Source organism: Lissotriton vulgaris, chromosome 3_1 (assembly GCF_964263255.1).
Source record: "Lissotriton vulgaris chromosome 3_1, aLisVul1.2, whole genome shotgun sequence".
Taxonomy (NCBI): Eukaryota; Metazoa; Chordata; class Amphibia; order Caudata; family Salamandridae; genus Lissotriton; species Lissotriton vulgaris.
Genome location: NC_141689.1, coordinates 1,243,736,664 through 1,243,762,410, shown reverse-complemented (window position 1 = coordinate 1,243,762,410; position 25,747 = coordinate 1,243,736,664). Strand labels below are relative to the sequence as shown.

Genomic DNA, 25,747 nt, shown 5'->3' with positions numbered 1-25,747 from the left:
ACATTTGTTGTAATGACACGTTGCAACGTGTGCATTGTAAACAATGTTTCCTGTTGGAAGCGCACGTGGCACCGTGGGGTCTGGACACCTTGGTGGACCTTAGAGTAGGGATGAGTCCTGGCGTACGTTCAGGGTGGCTTGTTTTCTTGTAGGTATGTGTCTAAGGCACACCATAGACACCTGGGTCAGTTGGATGAATTAAATCTGGAGTGAAGTACATTATCAGCATCTTTGATCGTGCATAGTAGGTTCCACCATTTATCAAAGGAACTCGAGCTGTCGTTTTCCACCATGCGAGAATAGTTTTAGTCCCCAGTGATATGAGGAGATCCCACTTAGAGTGCAGTGTTGCCTGACCGAGCGTCTCTTCCTAACACCATCTCAACCCTTTATAGTGTTAAGCAGGGCTTAAGAAAACCATGTGTCAGCACAGCTTGCTTGGCAGTGTATAAAAACATTACTAAAAAAAACAAATGACTTGCGGTCTGGTGGAGCTGTGGCGTCAAGAACATACTTGAATTCAGCCCAGATACTCAGTGTTGTTGCGAAAGACAATTTATAATAAATAGTTCATGAACACACGTCTCCATTTTGTGACAAGCACCGTTTGGCAATGTGTGAATAAAACCAGAGATCCAGCCAGCAGAAATAATTATTGAATTATGCAGATGAGGTAACATTGCATAGCACCAAATCTACAAACAATTGTGCGCTGTTTATGTCATCAGCAAGTCTGCAAATTTTGGTTTGACATGATGTACGCACAGCTCTGCGGATCAAAACTGAGGCAGCACTGTCTTTCATGGTACATCTTCCATGGTATACATGGACGTCATTCGACCCCCAGCTTGCCCCTGGTGACCCCTGGAACTACACTTGCGACCCCTGTTTTAGGAGATCTAAAGTTGTGTCAGGGGTGCGAAACTGGGCTTTCCTGAGCTTTTTTCTGTTAATCATGTCTAACTCTCAGCCAACGTTAACGCTGACTACAATAAAAAACACACCCAGTAGTGAAACTACACTGCACTGAAACACAGTGTTACCATTTGTGACCGGTGGTACATGGGCCGAGCAGCTTTTGCAGGGAGCGTCTCCAGCAAGAACTTGGAACGGTGATAAACTGAAGAGAACAAAATGTGCAACAATTTATTGTTGCTGATTGAGAAGGCCAGACAAAGGGCACTTCCAGGCCTCTTGCTGTCTCTGGACATGTCAGCGTGGAGGGTAAATACAGAAGAGAGAAAATAAGTGATAAGAGAGGAACGAGGGAGCAGTAGAGGGGCCAGAAGAGAGGAAGAAGAAACAACATATAGATCAGATACAAAAGCAAAAGAGTGTGTGTGTCTTTGTGTGTGTTGTGAGTGTGTGTAGTGTGTGGTGTGTGTGTGTGTGTTTTTGAGAGAGAGATACAGAGAGAAAGAACTGAGAGAGATGGAAAGATAAAGAGACATATTTAGGAGAGATAGAGACAGACAGGTGTGAGAGAGAGACAAGAGAGGTTTAAGACAGGAGAAAAAGAGACTGATGACAGAGGGATAGACAGAGATGTGACCATGGCCGGCCCGAGAACAGCAACCAGCCCTGGCAGGTTGCTGTTCGACCGACCCGGGGATTGGGGGGGGGGGGGGGGGGGGGGTGCCAGCCAGAAGCACCGCTCCGGCTTTTCTTACAGGTTGCCGATATTGTAGCACTGCTGTAAAACAGGCCCCCGGTGACAAAAAGCAGCTCCCATAGGCACAAAACCAGCCACCACTCCTCCAGCCCACCTGGGAAATGCCTTGCCCCGCTACGGCCAGTGTGGCTCTGGATGTGACAGATTGATCAGAAAGATACAATATAATCGAAGATCTGTGCTGGATAGATAGAGACAGGTGTGAGAGAAAGAGAGAAAAGAGAAATGTTTAAGACAGAGTGGTGACAAATAGACAGTGGTAAAGACAGAGATGTGACTGGCATGTAAAAGAGAAAAGTGCAATAGAGATATATAGGGGAGACAGATGTGAGAAAAAGGCTAACAAAGATACAGGCCAGAAAAACACTGCAGAGAGTGTCCAGGATCAAAAAGAGGCATCTAAGAGATAAGAGAGACACAGATGAGTAGGAGGCAGATTAAAGAGAAAAAGACCGAGAGTAGGAGGCAAATGTAAGAAAGGTGATATAGAAAGACTGGTATTAGAGAGCTCAGAGAAAGATGGCATACAGGTGAGAGAGAGGGAATAGAAACATCTGAGCGGAGAGGGAATGGACAGGTGAGAAAATATTCATAAAGAGAACGCTGAGAGAGGGGGGACATAATCTAGGGCCAGATGTAGGTAAATCCCATTTACCGATTTTGAAATACCGAATTTTACTGATTCGGTATTTCAAAAACGGTAAATGGGATGTAGGTCCCAACATCTGGATTCGTTACCAAATCCTTAACAATTCATTAATTACCGATTCGGTAAATACCGAATCGGTAATGCCCATTCATTCCTATGGGCTTTGCAGCTGTGTTTAGCATGTTATGTCTAGGTCCTAGGGACTGATCAGAACAGAATAACAAGGGGCATTGTTTAGCAACCTTGTACAACGTGTTCAGACTAAACTTCAGGAACTCAGCAGAGAACGTGAAAAGCAGAGACTTTTCATGTGAAAGGCATAAACAGAGTCTTGCAAAAATAAAGTCATGTAGTAACGTGCGCAAAAGCAGCATCATGGCAGCAATGCTCATGCCAACTTAGCAATGTGGACAATGTCCCTAAGGGCCATAAAACAAGGTGAGAGAGTGAGGGGTGATAAAGAGATAGCTGCTTAGATACAAATAGCTGAAAGCTGTAATGAGGATTGACAGGTGAGACTTAGATGACAGACAGCTACAAGAGAGGGCAGAACAGAAACAGAAATGGAACAAGATGAGTGAGAGCTGAGGGGAAGATGTGGGTGCGTTGATAAAGAGGCAGATGGATCAAACAGAAACAGCTGGATGAGAGGGAATCGGGTAAGAGGGAGATAATACAGACAGTACCTAACCTCTTTATCAGCCTTGCACTTAATGCATGATTTATCACTGCAGTAATGTCCCTTCTCATGGTGTCATCAGAGTAAAATGTCATGTGACATCACTTCCTAGGATGATATTAGGCAAAGGTTTGCATGATATTTCTTCCTGTGATGTAACTAGAGGTGGTCAAAGGGCAAATCTTGTCACATTCGTTACCCCAGGGACTTTGGTGAATAGACATTCCATGATGGTATAGCCTTGATTACGAATTTCTATGCAATGTCAAGCTGTGAAGGTTAAGCCTCCTCAAAATGAGTAATTTTGGCCACCTACATGTTACTCAGAAACATCACGCAATATTCTGTTTGCCCATTGTTTGTGCCTGGTTTTATTTAGCGATCGGGCTTCATGCAATGCCCTGTCACACTTTTATTTGTTTGTTGTTCAATTCCTACACTCTTTTTATTGGTCACTCCCATTTTCCCCCTTTGCATAAATTAGGAGGGAAAATGGTCCTGCTCACTAAAAATCATGTTGGCACTGAGGAATGAAGTAGCTTTTGGGAAAGAAAATGTTTACTACTGCTTTTCGCCGCTTTAGCTGGACTTTTTCCCGCTACAGCGGCGAAAATGTAATCGCCCAATTACCAAGCTGTCGCTAACACCAGTCAGCGACAGCTTGTAGGCGATGGCGAGCATTTTGGGGCCCGCTTTGCATGTCAGCGATAATTATCGCTAATGACATGCAAAGTGGGCATGCCAAAATGTTAGCGACTGAAAACAGTCGCTAACATCGCTATCGCCTATTACCTACAAAGGCGAAGCGATGGAAATATTCGTGCTCAGCGCGAGTATCTCCAAAAGCTAACGCCTGCTAATACCAGTTCTTAGCCATGTTATCCAATGGGAGGTGGATAACATGGCTAAGAGCTGTTTCACGCTAATGTGTGAATATCGCTGTATTGTCAGCGATATTCACGCATTTCGCCTGATTTTTATCGCTTTTGAGATAAACCTTGTTAATTGCAAGTGATTTGATTTGATTTGATTTAGGATTTCTAGAGCGCGTAGCTACCCTCGGGCGTCCCAGCGCTATCATGAAAGCTTGACAGTACTCCTGGAGATGGTTTATTGGGGGAACAACCAGGTTTTCAATAATCTGCGAAATGACAGAAGATTGTTTTCTTTGCAGATGCTAAGGGGTAAACTGTTCCAAAGCTTAGACGCGTTATAAGAAAAGCAGCCACCCCCAGCACGGACTTTCCTTATTCTGGGAACGCTTGCTAGAAACAGGGAGTCCGACCTGAGCTGTCGGGATGATTTGTGTGGTTTGATGAGGGGTCTCAGTATTGGTGGACCCTTGCCTTGTAGGATTTTATGAGAGATGCACAAGGCTTTGAAGGAAATGCGTTCTTGGACGGGAAGCCAATGAAGAGCTTTGAGGGAGGGTCTGGCTGAGCATCGAGATTTTGTTCCAGTCAGAAGTCTTGCTGCAGCGTTCTGGGTATGTTGCAGTTTTTTTTATAACCGCTACAGGTGCCCCTAGGTACAGGGCATTTCCATAGTGTAATCTAGACAAGATGAGGCCCTGAATCAGAATTTTTCTGGATTGGGGGGGAATGAGCGGTAGGATCTTACGGGCTGCTCGCATGAGCCCAAAGCAAATGCCGGCTGTTTTCCTCGCTTGGGCTCTGAAGCTGAGGTCCTGGTCTAGCCAGAAGCCCAGGCTTTTGATTTCTTGTTTTGGTATCGGAGGGGTGCCCATGCTAACTGGCCAGGCAAGGGTTTTGGGGAGTTTCTTTGGGTTGCCCAGCAGCATGATTTCAGACTTTTCACGGTTGAGTTTGAGCCTGGAGTCGCCCATCCATACAGATATGTTGTGCAGGCAGGAGACTAGATTATTCATTGATTGATCAGCCTGGTTGATGGAGACAACTAATTTAGTGTCGTCAGCATACATGACCACTTTTATGCCGAATGGAGAGGCGATGTCATCCAGAGGGGCCATGTAAACATTAAAACGAGTGGGGCTCAGGGAGGAGCCCTGAGGGACTCCACAGTTCAAGGGAAGAGATTTAGAATGGCCGTGGCTATCCGCCACTTGGAAGGTCCTGTGTTCCAAGTAGGATTTTAACCATGCCAGAGCGGTCTCCAAAATGCCCGTTTTTCGGAGGCGGTGGAGAAGGATGGTGTGGTCCACCGTATCAAAGGCTGCGCTCAAGTCCAGGAGGATCACTGCCACTGATCCTCCTGCGTCCAGAATGGTCCTTGTTTCCTCAGTCACTGCCAGAAGGGCGGTATCAGTCCCCTGTCCAGGTCTGAAACCTGTCTGAGAGTGTCGAAGGAGATTGTTAGACTCTAGGAATGTTGAGAGTTGTTCATTTACAATTCTCTCAGCCACTTTACAGGTGCCTGGCAGGAGGGAGATGGGTCTGAAATTAGAAGGGTCCAATGGGTCTAGGTGAGGTTTTTTATGAGTGCGCGCACTACTGCATTTTTCCAACTGGCGGGAACTTATCTCAGTTATCTCAGCGATTAAAATCGGTGAAGCACGGCGATAATAATTTTGCTGCTAACCCTACTTAGCGATAAATATTTCTGTTTGTAGGTAATATGCCCTCTAAAGTGGCAAACCTCCTTTTGCCACTAACCCACTTGTGCTCTAATGAGAAGATCCGTTCCTGTCCTCAGCCAAAACCACCAGCAGGAGGGCAATGGGATTGGCATTCGTAATGTTTGAGACACTTGCCCTAAACAATGGTCCGCGAGGTGCTCAGATATACAAAGACATACAAAAATTAGATGTTTACCGACACTATGTGTGATTTTTCTGATACATGCATTAAATCCAAGTCATAACAACAATTGTTATACAAGCAGTGACAAAGCCAATAGGTCTCACCTTGGCATCTAGTGTTTTGGCTTTGCCAATGTTATTTTATTTTGTCATGCTTTTTGTAAGACTTTATTCTTGGAAAAGCTTCTGGGCCGTGTCCATCTTTTAAAAAAAACATTTACTGAAAGAAAAAAATATGTTTTGGTTTCAAAACACATGCAATGCCATCGTAGTCTCTGCCTCTAAAAGGGAATTACTTTATGAGAGGATATACTCCTTGTATAAGAGCAGAATGCCATAACTCAAAGTGATGTTTGCTAATGGCTGAAGTGGGCTGCCCCATGCTGCATGCTGCAGTGGGAGGAAAAAAATTGTGAATAGCACAATTGTAGATCAATTATGAAAGAGGGTTGGCTGAAAGCTGTATAAGTAAGAATATCAAACATATAATTTTAGTACCACTAAAATATCTCGGCTAATACATGAGCTAAAACAAGATACGACAAAGTCAGTACTCTCGCCAGTGCGACCTATTGGCTTTGCCAATATCATTGGGCAGAGCTGTAAAGAATTATTTAAAGAAGATCTAGATGGCAGTCTCATCATTCAGCTGAAACCAGACCCATTTACTTGAATTTTGATCCAAGATGATGGACATTGCTTGGATGGGTAAATAAAAAAAATGAAGTTATTGCAAGTATTGGGAGTGTGGGGGGGGGGTAACAGAGGAGCATGTGAGGGAGAAAGAGGAATAGTAGGACCCAGAGGGGGAGCATAACTGGGAGAGGCACCACAGGCAAGCAAGAGTAACCGGAAGCACAGTGTCAGGGGAGGGAATCACACGGGGGAGAGAGAGAGAGAGCATTGCAGAGGTGTGGAAGAGAAGCGCATGGATGAAAAACAGCAACACAGAGAGGGAAAGAGGTGATAAGCACACAAGGGATACAACTGGAAAACATATACACTTGTGAAGTGCTTAAGATCTGAAAGAAAGAAGCGCAACAGGGAGAGAAAAGCACAGGGATGAGAGAGCAACCCAGAGGGGACGAGGTAAGGGGAGCACATCAGGGAGACAGTTGGAAAACAGATGCCCTGTGGTGTTTAAGATGTCTTTGACAGACCTAGCAATGAGAAATTGCTGGCATAATCCGTCATTCATTCCTCCTACTGAAGAACCATTTATACCCACTTACTGGGTCTCGACGGCTGGGGAACCGCCCAAGTCTTTCATACCCTCCTTATATAGAAAAAAAGGAGACACAGGAGCCTTCATCTGCAGGAGGAACTAAGTTTTATTCGAATAGCCCGGGCTATGGAACAGAGTCCCAAGCTTGTCTGAGATAAGACGGATGAGGCTGCTCCTTCACTCCACAGCTTACAAGCCTTATATACACATTTACCACCTTAAGAAACCAGTTCGGATGGGGGCCTGGTGCCTCCGAGTCAGAATGCCGTTACGCCATTCTTTGTTCAGGTAGAACGATGCCGCGACAGATGGTACAAAAGATTACGGACAGGTCTTGCAAAACAGGATATGTACGTGAGAGAACAGACAGATCTTGAACAACAGGATATGTGCAAGAAACAAGTTCTGGAACGGTGGTGTGACCAAATCTTGTGAAACAGGGTGAGTGTGTGCAGGAGTTCAGTCCGAGGGTGGTGAGGCCAATCCTTTGTTCCCTTTTTTGAAATTGGCTCAACTACAAGGAGCAGGAAGGACAGGGTGGTCATGACAGTTAGAGTTTCATAAGACATCAGCAGAAACGACCAGGAGGGTTGTGCAGAGGTGTTTGACACGAAATGGCAAAGCAAAAATAATGGAGTCCTGACACAAAATAAATGCCAACATAAAGGACACTTTTTCTCAGACCCTCCTTTTGCAATTGAGTGGCAAATACTCTAGGAAACGTTGATATTCATGAGATCATCTGTTTCTTGTTGGAGCATCATCTTCATATTGGTGTCGTGAATGTTAGAAGGTTGAGGCTTGGGAGCCTGAACACATGTTGCACAGAGCATTGGCAGGCACTGAATGCACAAACAGCAGGAGACTAGGACAGCTACTCCCAATGCAAGGAAGATGAGGACCCTCCATACCCTTTGGGGAAGGAGGCCCGATATCCAGCCTGTGAGGGACCAGTTACCTTCATACTGATGAATTTCAGAGGAAAGGAGATGCAGACGTCGGATGGCATCATATACTGTGGGTGTGTGATCTGGAATATACATACAGCAGCTGGAGCCAATCAATTTACACACATCACCACGATCAGCGAGGATGATGTCAAGGACCATACGATTTTTAAGTGTTACAAGGCGGTTCGCCTGTAGATATGCAATGATGTTGGAGTGGGCACCAGCTGTTTCTCTGATGGTGGCCTCAAGGACCCTGGTCAGTCCTCGTATAGCCCAACTGTTTGCCATGGGGCCCCAGAATGGGAGGAAACCCTTAAAGAAGTCCCCGGCTTCTTGGCCTACTGTATCCTCAGCCGATATGACACCCCTACATGAGCGGCGCAAAGTGCCCTTCATCAACAGGTGATAATCTCCATGGGTAGAATACTTTGGTGGAAGGAGGAAGGCCAGATAGCAGGTACAAGACCAGTTACAGGGGAGCCAAGTGTAGGCTGCTGTGCCACAGATAAAATAAGTGTTGGGGGATGCCACCAACTTTGGAAGAGGCGTAGAGTTTAAAGTTTTAATGATGTCACAGATACTTGTACCAACTTTCTTAGTACCCAAGCCATGGATGCAGACACGGCCCGCACATTTATAACATTCAGAGTGTTTCGTACATCAGGTAGTAGCCTTCTGGCGCGAAATTTGGTAAATGTTTGTTGAGAAGTTGAGTTAAATACCACCATCTCACCGAGTTCATCCATTGGATATAGAAATGTTGATGAGTCGGTCGGGCAAAAAGGGGTATTGGTATTGCCAGACCTGTTTCGCCAGAAGTCATCTTGAAATGTTCCAAGGGCAGAATTGGCAGTACCATTGATAGTATAGGCCTCCTGCATCAACATCCACTATGCAAGACAGGACCCAGAAATGGAAAAAGGATAAGGAAAGAATGGGAAAGGTTGTGTCATAGCATGCAGCATCAGTCCACATACCCAACAGTTAGAAGTATTTATGATCAGCTGATGATGATGTAACATCTGGACAAAGGTGTTATTGAAAAATTCTGCGCGGCAGGGTAATTCGTGGGTGGATAACGTGAAATACTGATGCTCTGCAGGAGTCGGGGTAGGAGTTGGTGGGGTAACAGGATAGTAGATCAGTAACATCCAACCGATAATAGAACAAGATGATTAAGACAAACAGCGACATATCGTTTCTGGACTTGGGTGTATTGGACGGCTACCACTGTACTAAGCCAGGGAACACTAGCGGCTGTCTGTGATTGGTGGTTGCTTTACTGGATGCAGGTGCCAAGAGCCCTAGGGGTGTACCTTAGTCTGACACACCAGCACCGGTCTTAGCCGGGAGATCACAGCCCTACAGCCTATAGGTACATGGGCGAAGTCAAGGGCAAGCCTTCCTTCTGGAACGCAAGTTATATTGGGTAGAAGTAGGAACAGTATGGTCGGGGAATAATTGTTCCTGATGCTGAGCAGAGTGAGGGGAGTGTTCCACCTTTCCCTGCAGTATACGGTCACTCTCTGCTTCCGTAGATGTAAAATGTAATCTTGCGTCGCTGAATGGAACAAATGTCGCGACTATTTCTGTGTCTGAGTCTCCTCGTCCTTCTCTCACCCACTGATCAAAGGGGAGAGGCAGAGGCACTCGTCTACAGTGTGTTGCGTGGATCCAGTTCTTCCGACCTTCAACTTTCACGGCAGTGCGGGTGGCCAGTAACACCTGACGGGGCTGTGTCCAGCAGGGCTCGAGGCTCTTTGTACGTTGAAAGTTGCGAATCAGAACCCAGTCGCCAGGTTGGATAACGTGTCCTGAGCCCTTGCTTTTATCAGGTATGACCTCATGCACCTAGTGGTAAAGAGTACGAAAGGTGTAAGTCAAACTGTACAGATAATCAGTCAACACAGGGTATTCAACATCAGACAGTTTCTGGGGCCGTGGAACACCCCACACATTGGCAGGCCTCCCGAACACAATTTCATGAGGAGATAGTCCTATCCTGGTTTGGGCTTTGTCCTGACAGACAGCAGAGCCAGGGGCAGAGCATCAACCCAAGTGACACCTGTCTCGGCTACAATCTTGGCCATTTTAGTTGTTAGGATGCCATTGTACACCTCCACTAGACCTGCTGACTGGGGGTGGTTAGCTGCATGAAATTCTTGTTTCATACCCAGTGCTGAACAGACATTCTCCATTATTTGAGTCGTAAAGTATGTCCCGTTGTCACTCCAGACCAAACTAGGCAAACTAAATCTTGGGAAGTATTCTTTCAATAGTACTTTGGCGGTAGTGATAGGGGTGCAGTCTTTGACAGGGTAGGCCTCCACCCATCAGCTGAAGGTATAGACCACCACCAGGATGTATTTTAAATTGTTACATCTGTCCATCTGGATATAATCCATCTGGAGGGCTTCGAAAGAAAAGGTAGGGGGAGAGAATCCTCCTCCAGGGGTTACTGTACCTTTTTCTGGAATATAAGGCAAATCATGCATGTTTTGCCCATCCTCTCAGCATATGCTGGTATCTTTGAGTTATACCAGGTGGGTTCCAGCAACTTACATATCCCTTTTGCACTAATGTGAGCAGGGCCATGGGCCATCGTTACTACGGGTAGCACATGACTGTCGAGAAACATCCATTGTCTCTCCATAGTGATACGGGCCCAACAACCCTCTATTTCCTTTTCCGCCAAATGCTCCGTCCATATCCTCAGCTCCTCAGGGGTAGCATGGGACTGAATATCAATCACACTCTGTACGGTATCTTCAACCATGCACCCCCTCTGCCACCCAACTGGCGGGAACTCCCACATACATTCCTTCCTTTTTCTTAAGAGCTGTCTGTATGGCTGTCTGGTCAGCCAGGGCATTGCCTTTTCCAACATCATCCATCACTTTCTTATGGCTTTACATTTTATAATGGCTATCTTTCTGGGAAATGTCAGGGAGTCTAATAATTGGTGAATTAGGGGGCCATGTTGAATATTCATCCCATGTTAAGTAAGGAAATTCCTTTCTTTCCACAGTCTCCCAAAGTTGTGAGCCACCCCAAGGGCATACTGACTGTCAGTGTAGATATTACCCGTTATTCCTTTGCTTAACTCACAGGCTCTAGTGAGGGCCACTAATTCTGCAGCCTGAGCAGAGCACTGTGGAATCTGAGCTGTTTCTACTACTTGCTCCAATGTCATGAGGGCGTAGGCGGCTGATGTGTTATCATCTGGCCCTCTGAGACATGATCCGTCCACATACAGTGAACCTTCTGGGTCTGCTATCGGGGTATCCTGTAATTCAACCCGTTCTCTTCGTCTCCTCCCCTGTCCTCAATATACAGTCATGTGGATCTAAACAGGCATCCTGAGTATCCAGTGGGAGTAAGGTGGCGGGATTCAGTACAGTGCATCTCTTGATGTTAATGTGGCTGGAAAAGAGTTTCAATTCATATCCTGTGAGTCGCACACTAGTGAGGTACTGTCTCTTGGTGTTATTAAGGTGGGTATCCACAGAATGGGGAACCATCAGAGTCAAGGGGGAGTTCATGACGATCCCCCCACTCTGACGGACCATGAGTGCGGCCGTAGCTGTCGTCCGTAGGCATCCTGGGAGAGCCCTCGCAACAGGATCTAAGGTAGCTGAAAAATAGGCATATGGCCGATGGTGACCTCCGAATATCTGGGTCAAGACAGAGCATGCACAGCCGTCTGTCTCATGTACAAAAATAAAGAATTGTTTGTTATAATCAGGAGACCCGAGGACTGGAGCAGTACACAGAGCTCTTTTTAAATCTTGAAAGGCCTGCGTATGCTTTCTAGTCCATGGAAAAGAACTGTTTGATATGTCTTTAGTGGTGAGGGCAAGAAGAGGTTCGACCATTGCTGAAAAATTGGAAATCTACTGTCTGCAGTATGAGGTTAGACCTATGAAGGCTCGCACCTGCTTTTGTGTCCGTGGGGCCGCCATAGCATTGAATTACGGCTACACGATCAGCGGTGAGCTGCCTTCCCTCCTTCGAGAGGAGATAACCTAAATAGGTCACCTTCTCTTGACAAAACTGAAGCTTTTTTAAAGAGACCTTGTGGTTACGGAGGGCAAGGTGGCGTAACAAACAGAGAGTAGCCTCTTTACAAGTCGGGCGGAATTTGCAGTAATGAGGAGGTCATCAACATACTGCAGTTGGGTGGAATTATCAGGGAGTTCCAAGGAATCAAATTGACTTTTGAGAGCTTTACTATAGATACTGGGGCTCTCAGTGAAACCTTGAGGGGCGCGGCAAAATCTAAAACTCCAACCACCAAGGGAGAAACCCAAAAAATGTCTGCTGTCAGGATGTATAGGAATACTGAAAAAGGCATTCTTCAGGTCTATGACAGAAAAGTGCATGGCGTCAGGAGGGACCATCGTCAAGAGGGATGTAATGTCGGGGACAGCAGGGTATTGGGAGATCGTTATATTGTTAAGGGCTCTCAGGTCAATCACAAATCTGTATATTTTAGGGGAGAGAGCATCTCCATTGGTCTTTTTAAGAACCGGAATAATGGGACTTTTACAGATATTACCACATGTCTCCTCCCTACGCTCTTGTCCATCAATTCAGATATTATTGTTAAAAGGGCCGCTTCTCCTTCCTTGGGCAGTCAATACTGTTGAAGGCTGGGAAGGATGGCACTGGGCTGAATACGTACCACATGAGGGGGTGTATTGAGACAGCCGACATCAGTGTATGATAATGCCCAGAGGGAGGAAGGTAAAGACTGCCACTCTGGTGGGAGGGGATCGGACAGATACATATAGGAGGCTGTGGTGGGGGAAATTGTAAGGGATACACCTTGGGGACTACATGATATGGTTGCATACAGAGCTTTCAGTAAATCCAGGCCTAATAAGTTTTCACTGCAACCTGTAGTGAGGATCAAGGGAGCGTCTTCATGTGCGGGCCCAATATCAAGAGGGAGCGGTTCAGAGACAGGGCTGGTCACGGGTGTTCCTGCAAAACCCACGGAGACTTTCATGTTGCCAGAAAGGGGTGCCTCCGGGAATGACAGAGGTGAAATAGAAGACCTGGTGGCCCAAGTATCCAGAAGAAAATTCTGATTGTTCCCCACAACTGACCTTTGAACATACGGGCCCCTTTGATTCACTGGAATTTGCACTCTAGTAATACCCCTTTCTTGACGGTCCTATGCTTGATAGAACCCTGTCTCATCAACTTCATCATAATCATCATTGTAAATAGTGGTTCTTGCTTCATATCCATCAAACCTATTGGCCGGGCGTTATAGACAGGAGCGTCATCCCTGGATCTATGCTTTTTGTCCTGCGGACGGGGCGGGCCATGGTCCCTAGTTGGCCTCCCCTCCCTAGAAGCACGAGGCTGAGTCTTCCCTATTCGGAGGTTTTCAGCTATTACGGGACACTCTTCTATCCAATGGCCGTACCCTTTACAATAAGCATACTGATCTGTTTGGAGGGCTCCCGTGCATTGAGGGCCTGAGGGGGTAGACTAGCGAGCCCTTGGACGGGGTTGGGGCTATGGCCTGAAATTCCCACGGGCATCGGGACCTCGGGGAGGGTAAGCCTGCTGCAGAAGTACCTTAGTCTTAAGATCCCTAGCCTTTTTATTTTCCTTCTCTTTATCTTCATTCTCCCTATTCTCGTGGTACTGTGCCATAGCCAAGATACCAGTCATAGTCTGGGCAGACCATGTACTCTCGATTTTCATGAGCCTGGCGGAAATCTCAGGAAGCAAGTTCCTGACAAACTTATCGACAAAAACTGGGCTAGAGCCTGGGATCAGGGGGTCCAAGCCACTATGTCCCTTGTATTCTGTTTCAAAACGGGTAAAGAAGTCAGCCACACTTTCATCTTTTCGCTGCCTACAGGCATTTATCTTATCCCAGTTAATGACTGTTTCTGGCAAAAATGTTTTCATAAGCGTTATTATTTTACCAGGCAAAGTCAGGATGGCAGCTTCTGGCTTAGTCCCTCCTGCCCTTGCGTCTTCCATAGCTTCCAGATTAGCCCATTTACCTCCCAGCTCTACTTCATTGTCAGTATGTCGAATTTTATCCCAAATATCAGTAGGAACGACCGTACCAAAGAGCAAGTCGATGTCTTCAAGAATAAGTGTACCAGCAGATATTATCTGGCCTAATTCTTTGTAAAAGGCAGCCAGAATTTTTCGAAGAACTGGTAACTGCCCTTTCAACTGCATTACCTCTGACTTTTTCCAAGGGACATGAGCCCATAACCTTCGCCAGTGGGCTTCAACAGGCCCTCGGCCATTATTTTGGGCATCAGTGAGTGCGTTAACAAAGACAGGGGCCGCCTCTCTCATTGGCATAGCTGTCTCTAGAGTTTGGATGGGGGCCTGGCGCCTCCGAGTCAGAATGCAGTTACACCATTCTTTGTTCAGGCAGGACGATGCCGCAACAGATGGTACAAAATATTATGGACAGGTCTCGCAAAACAGGATATGTACATGAGAGAACAGACAGATCTTGAACAACAGGATATGTGAAAGAAACAAGATCTGGGTCGGTGGTGTGACCAAATCTTGTGAAACAGGGTGGGTGTGGCAGGAGTTCAGTCCGAGGGTGGTGAGGCCAATTCTTTGTTCCCTTTTTTGAAATTGGCTCAACCACAAGGAGCAGGAAGGGCAGGGTGGTTGTGACAGAGTTTCATCAGACATCAGCAGAAACGACCAGGAGGGTCAGGCAGAGGTGTTTGACACAAAATGGCAATGCAAAAATAATGTGGTCCTGACACAAAATAAATGCCAACATGAAGGTCACTTTTCGTCACTACATAGATTGCCATTTCTAAACAAAGGTATTGGGCCTTATCTCTTGAACAAAGAGAATCATCCGAAGATCTTGGCAGTCACTCGAAAGCCTATTTGCTTCATAAACACATGCTTAAGCCTGAGGAATTTCTAGATTATATCAATCTAGCACTCACATGAAGCTCATGCCAGTCGCCACCTTTACAACATCCTGGACGTCCTCTGTTGAGAAGTCAAAGATGTATCCAGTATGCTGCTACCTTGAAAAATCAGAGGATCACTTGTTGTTGTTCTTTATTGTTTACTCCAAACCTAGAGTGAGATGGATTGTGCCTATGTGTCAGCTATTGAGCTAAACAAACTGGACAAGTGCATTAAGAATTTCTAAAACCAACACCTGCAAAGTGGTGGTTGTTGGTGTCACTAAGATTTTTCATGCTGCATGGCTAATAAGAATTGTAAACATCAGCTAATGATCAAGTGTTGCCCACCCAGTGACTAAATATATTGTAATTGTTGTGTATAACGACTTTTATTTACTGTTTTATGACTGATAACTGTACTCTGGGTTTTATATTGATCACATTCTCCTCTCCAATGGCCTAGAATCAATTATATCTGGCTTCAAAATCCAGGAATCTTTTTATAGCGATCACAATCCTGTTTTCATCTTACTGGCTGGCAACCTTTTAAATTTACGTGATAAAGTCCAAAATTGCGGGGTCCTGAAATGTTCAGATGGTAGGCGACGTTTAAAATGGTCCAAGGTGAACTCGGAGGTATTCTATGAAAAAATTACCAAAACTTGTGCCTCCGAGTTATCTTCACGTGTATCCCCTGCATCTCTCCCACCAGATATTCTCTTAGCATTTGACGGGATTGTTTTAAAAGTAGGTGAAATGCTATCTGTACCTTCTCTGGGCCCTCGGTGTAGGGACCCCAAATGGTTTGACCACTCGTGCTCAAAAGTAGGCCGCGAGCTAAAGGTGGCCTTGAAGACCACTCCCAGAGACCCCATATTAATCAGGTCACTACGGCTGTCTTACAAAAAGGCCCTGGTTAAGAGTAAGGCAGAAATAAAGGACAACATTTGGCAAGATCTGTTAGACCCAAATACCCTTGGAAACAGTGAACGATTCTGAGGTATTATTAACAAACCTGTGTTCGATGTGGTGGGGTCCAATTCAATTGGCACTAACATCACTGAAGATGAGTGGGTATCCCATTTTAGTCCTATTTTTAATAGTAATACTTTTCAGACAGAAGTGGTCAGAGGGGAACAAAGTGTCATTCCCCCACTTTTTACAATTAGTGAGGTTAAGAAAGGTATCCTGGGGTTATCCGGTAATAAAGCACCAGGCCCAGACGGTGTGCCCCCGGATTTATTAAAATCAAATGAGTCTCTTTGGGCGCCGGTTCTCACTGATGTGCTTATTGCAGCTGCCGAACATGGCTGCCCTCGGTCCTGGCGCACATCCACGATAGTGCCAGTATTTAAGAAAGGTGACCGTAACAGCACCACCTGTTACAGGCCAATAACCCCCATTGACTCTGTGGTCTAAGTAGTGGGTAGAGTAATCCTAAATAGACTGAGAGCCTGGGCCAACGATCGCGGGGTCATCTCTCAAATTCAATACGGGTTCCGGCCTGGTCACTCTACAATAGCGCAGTGCCTCAACCTGTACATGGTTCTGGGGAAGTATACCTTGGCTAGGCGGGGTACCATTCACATGGCGTTCATGGACCTCTCCTCCGCGTTTGACTGTGTCAACCGGGGGAAACTTTGGGAGGCCAGGGGCGCCATGGGGGTGGAGTCCAGCCTGGTCAACCTTCTTAGGGACATGCATCAGGATACTAAGGCCAACGTGAGGTACTCGCAGGATTTAAGAGTGTCCAGGGATTTTAGTGTCCACAGGGGCGTTAGGCAGGGCTGTATCTTAGCCCTCTTTCTCTTCAATTTATATATTAATAATTTGGAAGAGTTTTTAATAAACACTGGTGCTGATTACCGCTATGTTGGACGCAAGGTGCTGCCTGTTTTACTGTATGCGGACGATGGTGTCCTTCTGGCTAGGACCCCAAGAGGCCTTCAAACCCTATTAAATGCTTTTCATAATATTATGGATACCCGTTATTTATCTATTAACAACACTAAATCTTATACAATGCAGGTGGGGCAGCGCAACATTAAGCCTTAATCATTTAGGGTTAACAAGGAGAGGGTCCCCACAACCAGAACATTCTCTTATTTGGGAGTTCTGTTCGATGAGGACCGTTAATCCAAAAGAAAAGGGGCGAGATAACTAGGGCTAATGCTGCTATATTTAATTTTGCCAGGAAAATGGGCAAACGTCCTATTGCTGCACTTTTAAAGATTTACCAGGCAAAGAGCGTGGCAATAGGAAGTTACGGTAGCGAACTCTGGGGGCACGTGACAGCTAATGATATTGTGGTGGCAGAGAACATCTTTCTGAAGCAACTGCTGGGGGTCCCAAAGGGGACCTTCAACCTAGTAGTTCATGACAAAACTGGAACACCCTTTATTAGTGACACTTTAGCACTACGGCCATTAATCTTCTGGCTAAAATGCTGGCTAAATAAAGATCTGCCTTTAAACCATCTACTCCTAAGGGAAGCACTATCTTTAGACAACATGCTCAAAATCCCATGGCTAAAATATTTTAAAGATTGCTTTTCAGCCGTGGGGCGCCCAGAACTTTTCTCAAATCCTGATTTGATCAGATTTGTTGATGTCGAGGCTGTAAGGAAAACTTTTTTCTTTTACACCAAATGAATCGGGAAGAGGTGGAACTAAATAAGTCAGTGTCCGAAACCATGCTATGCTGAAAACCACCGCCTCATTGGAGCCTTATCTATCCTGGTCTATGTCGGGTTTTGAGCGGCACTTGTTTATCAGGTTTCGTCTAAACTATTACCACCTTTTGTTAGCCGTTCCAAGGGGTTCTCATAGAGGCCAAATGCTACCACCCTGCGGCTGCGACAACGAGTTTCCGCAGGATCTGGTGCACTTTTTATTTATTTGCCCTTTTTAGGATCTACCCCGGAGGTTCTATCTAAAGCCCCTCTTAAAAAAACTGAATTTTACCCAGGTTAGACCTGCCCTTTACTACTTGCAATTGTTAAACCCTGAAAGCACTTTATTTGTGACTGATTTTTTAAAATCTGCCCTAAGATTTAGAAACACTAGGGAAAGCTAATTGTTTAAGTACCGCTGTAATTTTTATACCTGCCTATCTGCGATTTTTGCTATTAACATATTTCTTATTAACTGGGTATTTTATGTGTGTATATCATGTTTTTATTGTGTAATATTTATTATTGATTAATGTGCTTTTTTTTCTGTCTGAAAAACCGAATAAAGATATTTGATTTGATTTGATTTGACTGATAACGTGTTGTTTTATGGTACTGCATTGTTTTAAAAAATGTGAGTGCATTTTGTTATTGGATTTTATTATTAAATCTGACAAATAAACTTGACATGTACTCTCTTGGAGTGCTCAAGCAGTAAGGAAAAGTAGTTCCCTAAAGGTGAGCAGTGGAAAGACACATGTAAAGACACTATGCTCCATGCATCCACCTTATCCGATTGCACCGAAGGCCTGGACCTACACAGATGTGAGATCTGTCTTCTGGGACTGTACCGCAGACCCAAGAAACATAGGGTGACCTCCGCTTCCTAGACCTAGGATTCATACTGACCAAGCGACTTATTACTGGAAGATGGAAATCCCCCATGCCCCCACCGTTTCTGGCCTGGAATCGCACGTTGGTTGCTTGGGCACACACAGAAAGCATAGCCGTGCACTGGGAAAACATGCTTGGCGTGCAAAAATACCCCATTGCCACTTACTGGGACACCATGTTAACTGACTTACAAACTGCCTGTGCAGACAAATAGTGTCCCCACTGACGCTGTGCCAGAGGCCTAAAACTGGTCGGCTATGGGTATGGACTGAAACCTTTTTTGTGTTTTTTCATTATCGAGCTGCCCCCCCCCCCCCCCCCCCCCACATGCACCCATTCCGAGAAGATCTTGGTGCGGATATCAAGCTTATCGCGTGCCAGTAGTGGAGGGTAGATAGAGCATTCTTAAGTTTTACATCTATGTGGTCTGCTGTGTTCTTGAATTAGAGTTCTCATAGTATAACTGTTGTAAAACATGAAACTGTGTAAAGTAACATATCAGATGACTTATTGCAGGGACTGTTATGACGCTGACTAGCTGGAAGCGTACAAATGTACCCATTCAACAAATGTTTTTACTTTGTATTCCATGCTTTTATGTATCCTATCTAATTGGTTCCGCAACACTTGCTACTACTACAATATATATGTATAGTTTACACCTTGCGATTAATGCACTGCCCAGTTTGCTTTCCATGTTCATATGTATTTCATTATGTACCATGCGAATCAGCACTTGAATAACTACTGCAATGTGTACTTGCCAAAATGAAAAAGAAAAAAATATCTATTTTCAATAAACAGATTTAAACATATAAAGACACTATGCACCAGCAAAGGTGCAGACAAAAGATGGGCAAGCCATCGAATGTGAAGCAAGCAAATGAGACTGACAATAAGGCTAACCAATGGTAAGCAATGGGTGTGCATTCAGCCACTATAAGATTTGGTAAGATACCAACAGATCTTTTTCCAACAAGCAGTCTGATGGGCTCGACCTAAACAGGGAACTGGACCTTTTGACATAGTCTACCCCCACCTCAGGGAGAGAGATTCTATGAACAGCAAGCACCAGTCTTCCTTTTTCCAGTGGCTTAGTGCATCCCCTCCAGAGACTGGGCAGGACTGCCCTGTGAATACCGCTGCTCCTGTATGCTTGCACACCTAGATATACCACTGCTGCCAATAATAAAGTCAGTCCTCTCATGTTATGTCCTCAATGCATGTTGTTATTACAGGAGTTGCTGTGGGTGATGCTGAATGGAGAACTGATGGAATTGTTCTGCTTTAACTCCAGATATACCTGCTTTGAAAAGTACTTGACTAAGCTCTTAGCCTCCCATGCCCTTTAGTCTGCCTTGTTTGCTAAATACCATGGTTGCCTATTCTTGATTCCCCTTCTTACCTACTCTTAGGGCCTGATTACGACTTTTGGTGTAGAGGTTGCGCGGCTGTGCAAACCGCTGCGCCACCACTCCGCCGAAGGCCACTGCCACCCACCCGCCAGATGATGACTTTCGGTGGTCCCAGGGCAGTACGACTGCCTAACGCGTAATGGGGCAGTCGGACCAGTGGTGTGGCAGTGGTTGGACTGCCACTGCTGGGCCCCCCCGAATCTGGCGGTCCTCGGACTGCCAGTCTTGTGATAGGGCCTTTGGTTTCTCTTTATGTCATTCTTGCAGGTTCTTTGTGTAGGAAGGTGGATATCTGAATATATGGTTACCCCAAATTTTTGCCTAGTGTTTAGCTGGTTTTTGACTTAGTTGGCCTGGGATCCTGCTATTCAGGGCCCCAGGCTATCTGCTCTCTCTGTAAAATGGACTCCATGTACTTTAGGTACATATCTAATTGGATATTGGGTCACTTTGTGAGCCCCTGTATAGTGTACCATAGGTACCCACGGCATAGGTGCATCCAAGGCCTACCAGGGGCTGCAGCATGTATTATGCCACCCCAGGCTGGCCATCCAAACTGACACCACTGGCTGCTCACTCAGCTTGGGCAAGGTTGTGTAATCACCCCTTGCTTAGATATAGTATTCCTATATCTACCCTTATATATAGACACATATATACCTATAAGTCACTCCTATGGCAGGCCTTGACAATCCTGGAGGCAGAGTGCTTGGTTTTATGTTAGATGGTGCTCTAGCATGAGCTGAGCCTGCCTGAAGCTTTCGGAACCATGTCCTTATAGCTGTTCTATGATATAGCCATACCATATATTCTTAAATGCATTATAATCCTCGCGGTTCTTGCTTACTTTGGTTTGGCTTTATCAAAACATGTTGTGTAAGGTGTCATACGATTTGGAATACTACCCCCCCACCCCGCCAGTTCTGGCAGCTGGGGTAGCATCCCACCCTTCTAGAGGGACAAGACATGTAGTTGTAGCTTTACCCGGTTTACCCTGCTGGACGAAACTCCGGCAGGGGAGGCCTGGACAATAGGTTTCTTGCCTTGGGAGGTACTAGCACCTCCCCAGACAGACTTTAGTGTATTGGGGCATGGTGGTTTCAAAGAAATGAGACACTGCCTGGGGCACACAAGGTGCTCCAAGCATAGCCCGGTTCAAACCAGTTGCTGGGGCACTCCAGCCCCAGCTCTGGCGCGAAACTGGACAAAGGGAAAGGGGTGTAACCACCCCCTTCCCAGGTTCCACCCACAGGAGGGACCTAGCAGGTAATCCAGCCCCTTAATTTGGTAGAAAGATAGGAGCTGAGGCTAGAGACTTTAGATTTATCCTGGAAAGAAACTCTGAAACAAACTCTTGGACCTTCGACGTTCCATTTCGACTGGAAGACTTAAGACATCTCCCTTGTGGTCAAGGAGTGACCACCCTGTGCAAACAGACACCACCAGTAACTTGCCGGTTTGCTTTGTCCATGCTCCAGCCAGATCCCGAAGACTTAGCGATGCAGCCTCTGGACTTCCAGACTACTCTGACTTCGACCCACATCCACAGCAAAGCTGAGACCCGTGGCAGACATGAGAGACGTGGGACCGGACATCCAGCAGTACCTGCTTTTTGCTACTTGTGCAGCTTCTGAGGCGTCCTTGAAGTTGTGCATTGGGGATTGAGAAGCCCTAACCCCGAGCAGTGAGTGCACCAAAGCTCAGCTCTCCACACTCCACGAGTGCCGCGTGGGGCCTGCGCCTGCATTTCTCCTCGACGTGTCTTTGCGGTTTCTAGCCCGTTGGCTAGTGGCCCTCCTAAAGATATCCTTTTGAAACAACACTGCTTGCCTGGTTGCTCTGGGCTTGCTCATGCTTTCCTGTAAAGGTGTAGTTCCCCAGACCTTGCTGGTCTGAACAGAAGCCGATCTTCTTGTCCTGTGTGGGTTGCCTTTGCCAAGGCTTGTTGGGTTCAATTCGGATACTGACACCGTCAATAGCTAGATCCTTCGCGGGACAGTCCATATCCAGCTCCTGGTTGTCGTCAATGCCTCCTGGTCCACGTGGCTGCAGAGACAAGCCTCACATCCTAACCTGATTGCATCTCAACATCGCCTGATTCCTTCCCGGTCACTAGCTAGTGACCCAGACTCTGTCCCCTCTGCTTTCAGGTTCTTCACTGCTCCGATCCACCCTTGGATCCATCCGGACATCTTCCTCCTAGTCACTTGAAGCACTTTCTTGCAGCTCTTCATAGGATTAATCGACGAAACCCGACACGAAAGAACAGCTATGCACCCGGCTTCCCTGGGTGAGGTAACTCAAGTACTTCGGTGCTCCCGTGGGTAACAACTATCCAAGTGTCCTAGTTTAAATCCAAAGGGTAAAACCAGAAGCAAATGAAAGAAGCTGCAAAAAGAATAAACTTCTCTTGTGCGTACCCGTTACGCACGGTCCAACACTTACCATGACATGGTCACTGGTGGGGACTTTGCGGTGCCAGGTTTCTTTAAATTCAAGTCCAAATTCAAATCCTTTAGTTTCTTGAAAGTCCAAAGTCCAAATCCATAGAAGTAGCACGCAGGTTCTTTTACAACATCGCCAGTGTTACAATGAAGAAAGATCCATAGTCTGTAGGTATATTCAGGATCATAACTTTATTACATCTTCAGAGATTTTAGAGATATACTTGAGATAGTCATGAGACCCCACCAGGAGCAGTTCCACTGCTCAGCCCTTCAATCCAACTGACAACTGCTTACTCATCAACCCACCCAACATTCCAATTACATCATCAAGGGCCAAGCAGGACAGCAGGGGGAAAGCACAGGGAGGATGCACAAGACATGTTACATTACAACATAAAACGATTAGCTTCACATGCTCTCTGAAGTGTTAGCCTAATACTGCTTTGTCCATGCTACCACTAGGATAGCTGGTCTATGAGGTTGACTTTACAACCATCACCATAAGAGTTGTTTGGACTGGTGCAAGGTGCTCACTAGAATAGTGAACATCATATACCAGGCCAACTTCTCACACTTTGTTATCATTATCAAAAATTGTGCTTACGCCCAGAAATTAACCTATACTAAACTTTCTTGTGTGTTAATTCCTCTAGATGAATCTCCACAAGGGATCCGAAAGATACTGGCGAGGTCGCCTCACTCACACCTTATTGTGGCATGCTTCATTATCGGAGACCTTTCCAACCAGAGTAGGTAGATAATAGTCTTGCTTTTTTGGGAGTTCTTAGATACATTTAATCTGGACTAAAGCAGGGATCCAGTTGGAAAAGTAAAAATACCTCACAGTATACCCTAGGAGTTCCCTTTGTCAGTGGGTACCCTGGATATGGTCAAAAGTATTTAACTATATATATACTTGATGAAATGCTCAAGCACCATTTATGACAATGATAGTTCTTTAGGTGGATGTGCTTAGGTATCTTACCTCTTGCCCTCCTCCAGTGAATATATAAGTTCTTTTGTTGTTCCTGCTGTCCCCCTAAATTGCTGTTTTCCTATCTTTTTCTTATTTTTTTTACTTTTCTGGCAGCCTATATGAAACACTGATTAAGTAATTCAAGAAACGAAGACCTCCGATTTCTTAGTGATTACCCTAAAAATGTAGGTATGATAAATGCAGAGTACAACTGGTAGGGGGCCCAATGTGTAAAAGAAAACTCAACTAGTGTCTTTCAGGAGTGTGCAGTTGGGACACAGTGAAAAGTTTAGGAGGGAGAAATTGGGAGTTGATGACTTGTGGATAGGTCGGTGCCTGTAGGTCACTAGAGAGTGCTGAATAGTCGTAAGTGATGGGCTGTGGAGGAAAAGCGAAGGAGAACAGAACCGTTGACACTGTGTGACACCTGTGTGTTGAGTGGATTGATTTTAGTGCGTGTGTTTGGTGCCAACCGTGGATGGCATGTGGGCTGTAGTGGGCTGATTACAGGTTACGAGACGGTGATGGTCTCGATTAATATGTAACGTGTGTATTTTCAGTTGTGCAATGAGTTCGTGTCAGGTGAACACACAGCACTTGCATTTGTGTTTGTTTTCTGTTTGCGCACATAAGGTGCGGCTTCACGCTTACTGACATCTGAGCTGGCAAGGAGTCTCGACTCCAGCATGCACAGTGGCGTGGACACAGAACTCACATTTCAGCGTCTCGTGTGCAAGAAACAGAATGAAGCAGACACAGCTGCCCTCTCAGATAACGTGTGTAGCCTCTTCAGGCGACCGAGGACATATCCCGAGTGCATTCGGACAGGGTCAAGGAACTAAATGCAGCCTGGCACTGTACCTCAGTTCAGATATTGTTATATACGTGGAAGAACGATCACGTTGATACATGTCTTGTAACTGAGCTGCTCTTTCATTTCTCCAAGTTATCCGACTTTCTTTGAGCGAGGTAAATAAAAGAGCCTCTTTACTCACCACATTTTGGGTAGCAAACCGCCAGCAAATCTCCTTCCCTCATTTGAAAAGTTTCCAAGGCTTGGAAAGTCTCGGGGCTGCACACGACGCTGGGGTACAGAACCCCCTTATAGGTGAACAACAGGTCCTCGGGGCGTTTCTCCTCAGCAGCGGATAGGAGTTTCTCAATCTGTTTGATGGACTCCCCTCGACCTGCCATGTTGCTGCTGTCCTTCGAGGTGTCCTGAGGGTGACAGACTGACAGCCTTTGATCGAACTGCTGGAAACGGAAGGACCTGCTATCACTGGGCAGGGCTTGGAACTCTCCTTTTAGCAGCTCTGCTTGAACGTAGGTACCTCTGCTCATACTCCGCCGCGTGCCAAAAACTCGCTGCGTAATCTGCATTACAATCATTTGTTCACGTGAAGCACGTTATGGGAGGGTGTTTCGTGTTTCTCTGGACAACTTGAGAGCGAGAGAGAGTGAAGGAAGCGGGCTATGGATGAGATTAACTCTAAAAAATATGCTTGCCAAATTTCAGTTTAGAGGAAAAGAACATGAAAACAATGACTGGGGACGGTTTTTGGTGGCGTTAATAGCTACTATTTGTATATATATTTATGTATAACTCTAACCACTAGTATATGTAGTAGACCTTTGTACTTACTACCATTCCTATGAGTTTAAAGTTTATCTGTTTGTATCTCTTCCTTTAGTGACTTTACAACTTGTACATTTGCACATTTTTTTCTGTGTCTATCTCTTCGTTGTGTGACTTTACAACTTGTACATTTGCAAATTTTTCCTGTTTGTATCTCCTATGTAACTCGTGTTATCCAAAGTCCTTATGTAACGCAACTGGTTCTTTTGTAATTACAGGCCAATTTGCTTGATTGACATCTCACAAAAGGTTTTCGTGCGTGTAGTGCTCCTTAGACTCCAATCCTGGATGGAGGAACAGAATATACTCCCCTCCCTTCAGGCTGGGTTTAGGGAAAAAATGTCCACTATCGACCAAATTCTTAGGCTCCCGATGTTACACTGGAAGACTGTGTCTTCGAACTTTTATCATATAGAGAGGAATTAATGGAAATATTGAACCTGCGAGGGGCTGTCAGACTCCTGTGGTTTGCCCATATCAAACAATGGCTGGTTCGTCTTGGGCTGGAGGAGCTTTGGGATCATCCAGATACCGCTTGTGCCATCCTCCCCAGGAAACTATTGAAGGCATACTACGAGGAGTACAAACTATCTCAACTTCATAGCTGTCCCCGAACAGGTAGATTAACTATAGCTTTTCTAGAAATTAAAGATAGGTTTAGGTTTGAGTCGGCCCTAGACGAAATTAAACCGGCAGTGGCCAAAAAGCTATACCTCCAGTTTAGATATGGGACCCTTCCTCTTCGATGTTTTACTTATAAATGGGGGGATGTACAAAGTGCAAACTGCCCTGCGTGTGATTGTACTGAAGAGACTATTCTGCATGCTC

The 25,747-nt window shown here is 45.7% G+C and overlaps 1 protein-coding gene across 1 annotated transcript in view; it reads right to left on the bottom strand.

Moving 5' to 3' along the window:
• Window positions 1–24,675, bottom strand: part of LOC147727731 (sulfotransferase 6B1-like) — a 319,304-nt gene extending 294,629 nt beyond the window's left edge. Inside the window, exon 1 of the mRNA XM_086961729.1 lies at window positions 24,279–24,675. Coding sequence (XP_086817855.1) covers window positions 24,279–24,672 — 394 coding nt within the window. The 5' untranslated portion in view covers window positions 24,673–24,675. The remainder of the gene's footprint in view (window positions 1–24,278) is intronic.
• Between the last annotated feature and the right edge of the window lie 1,072 nt (window positions 24,676–25,747).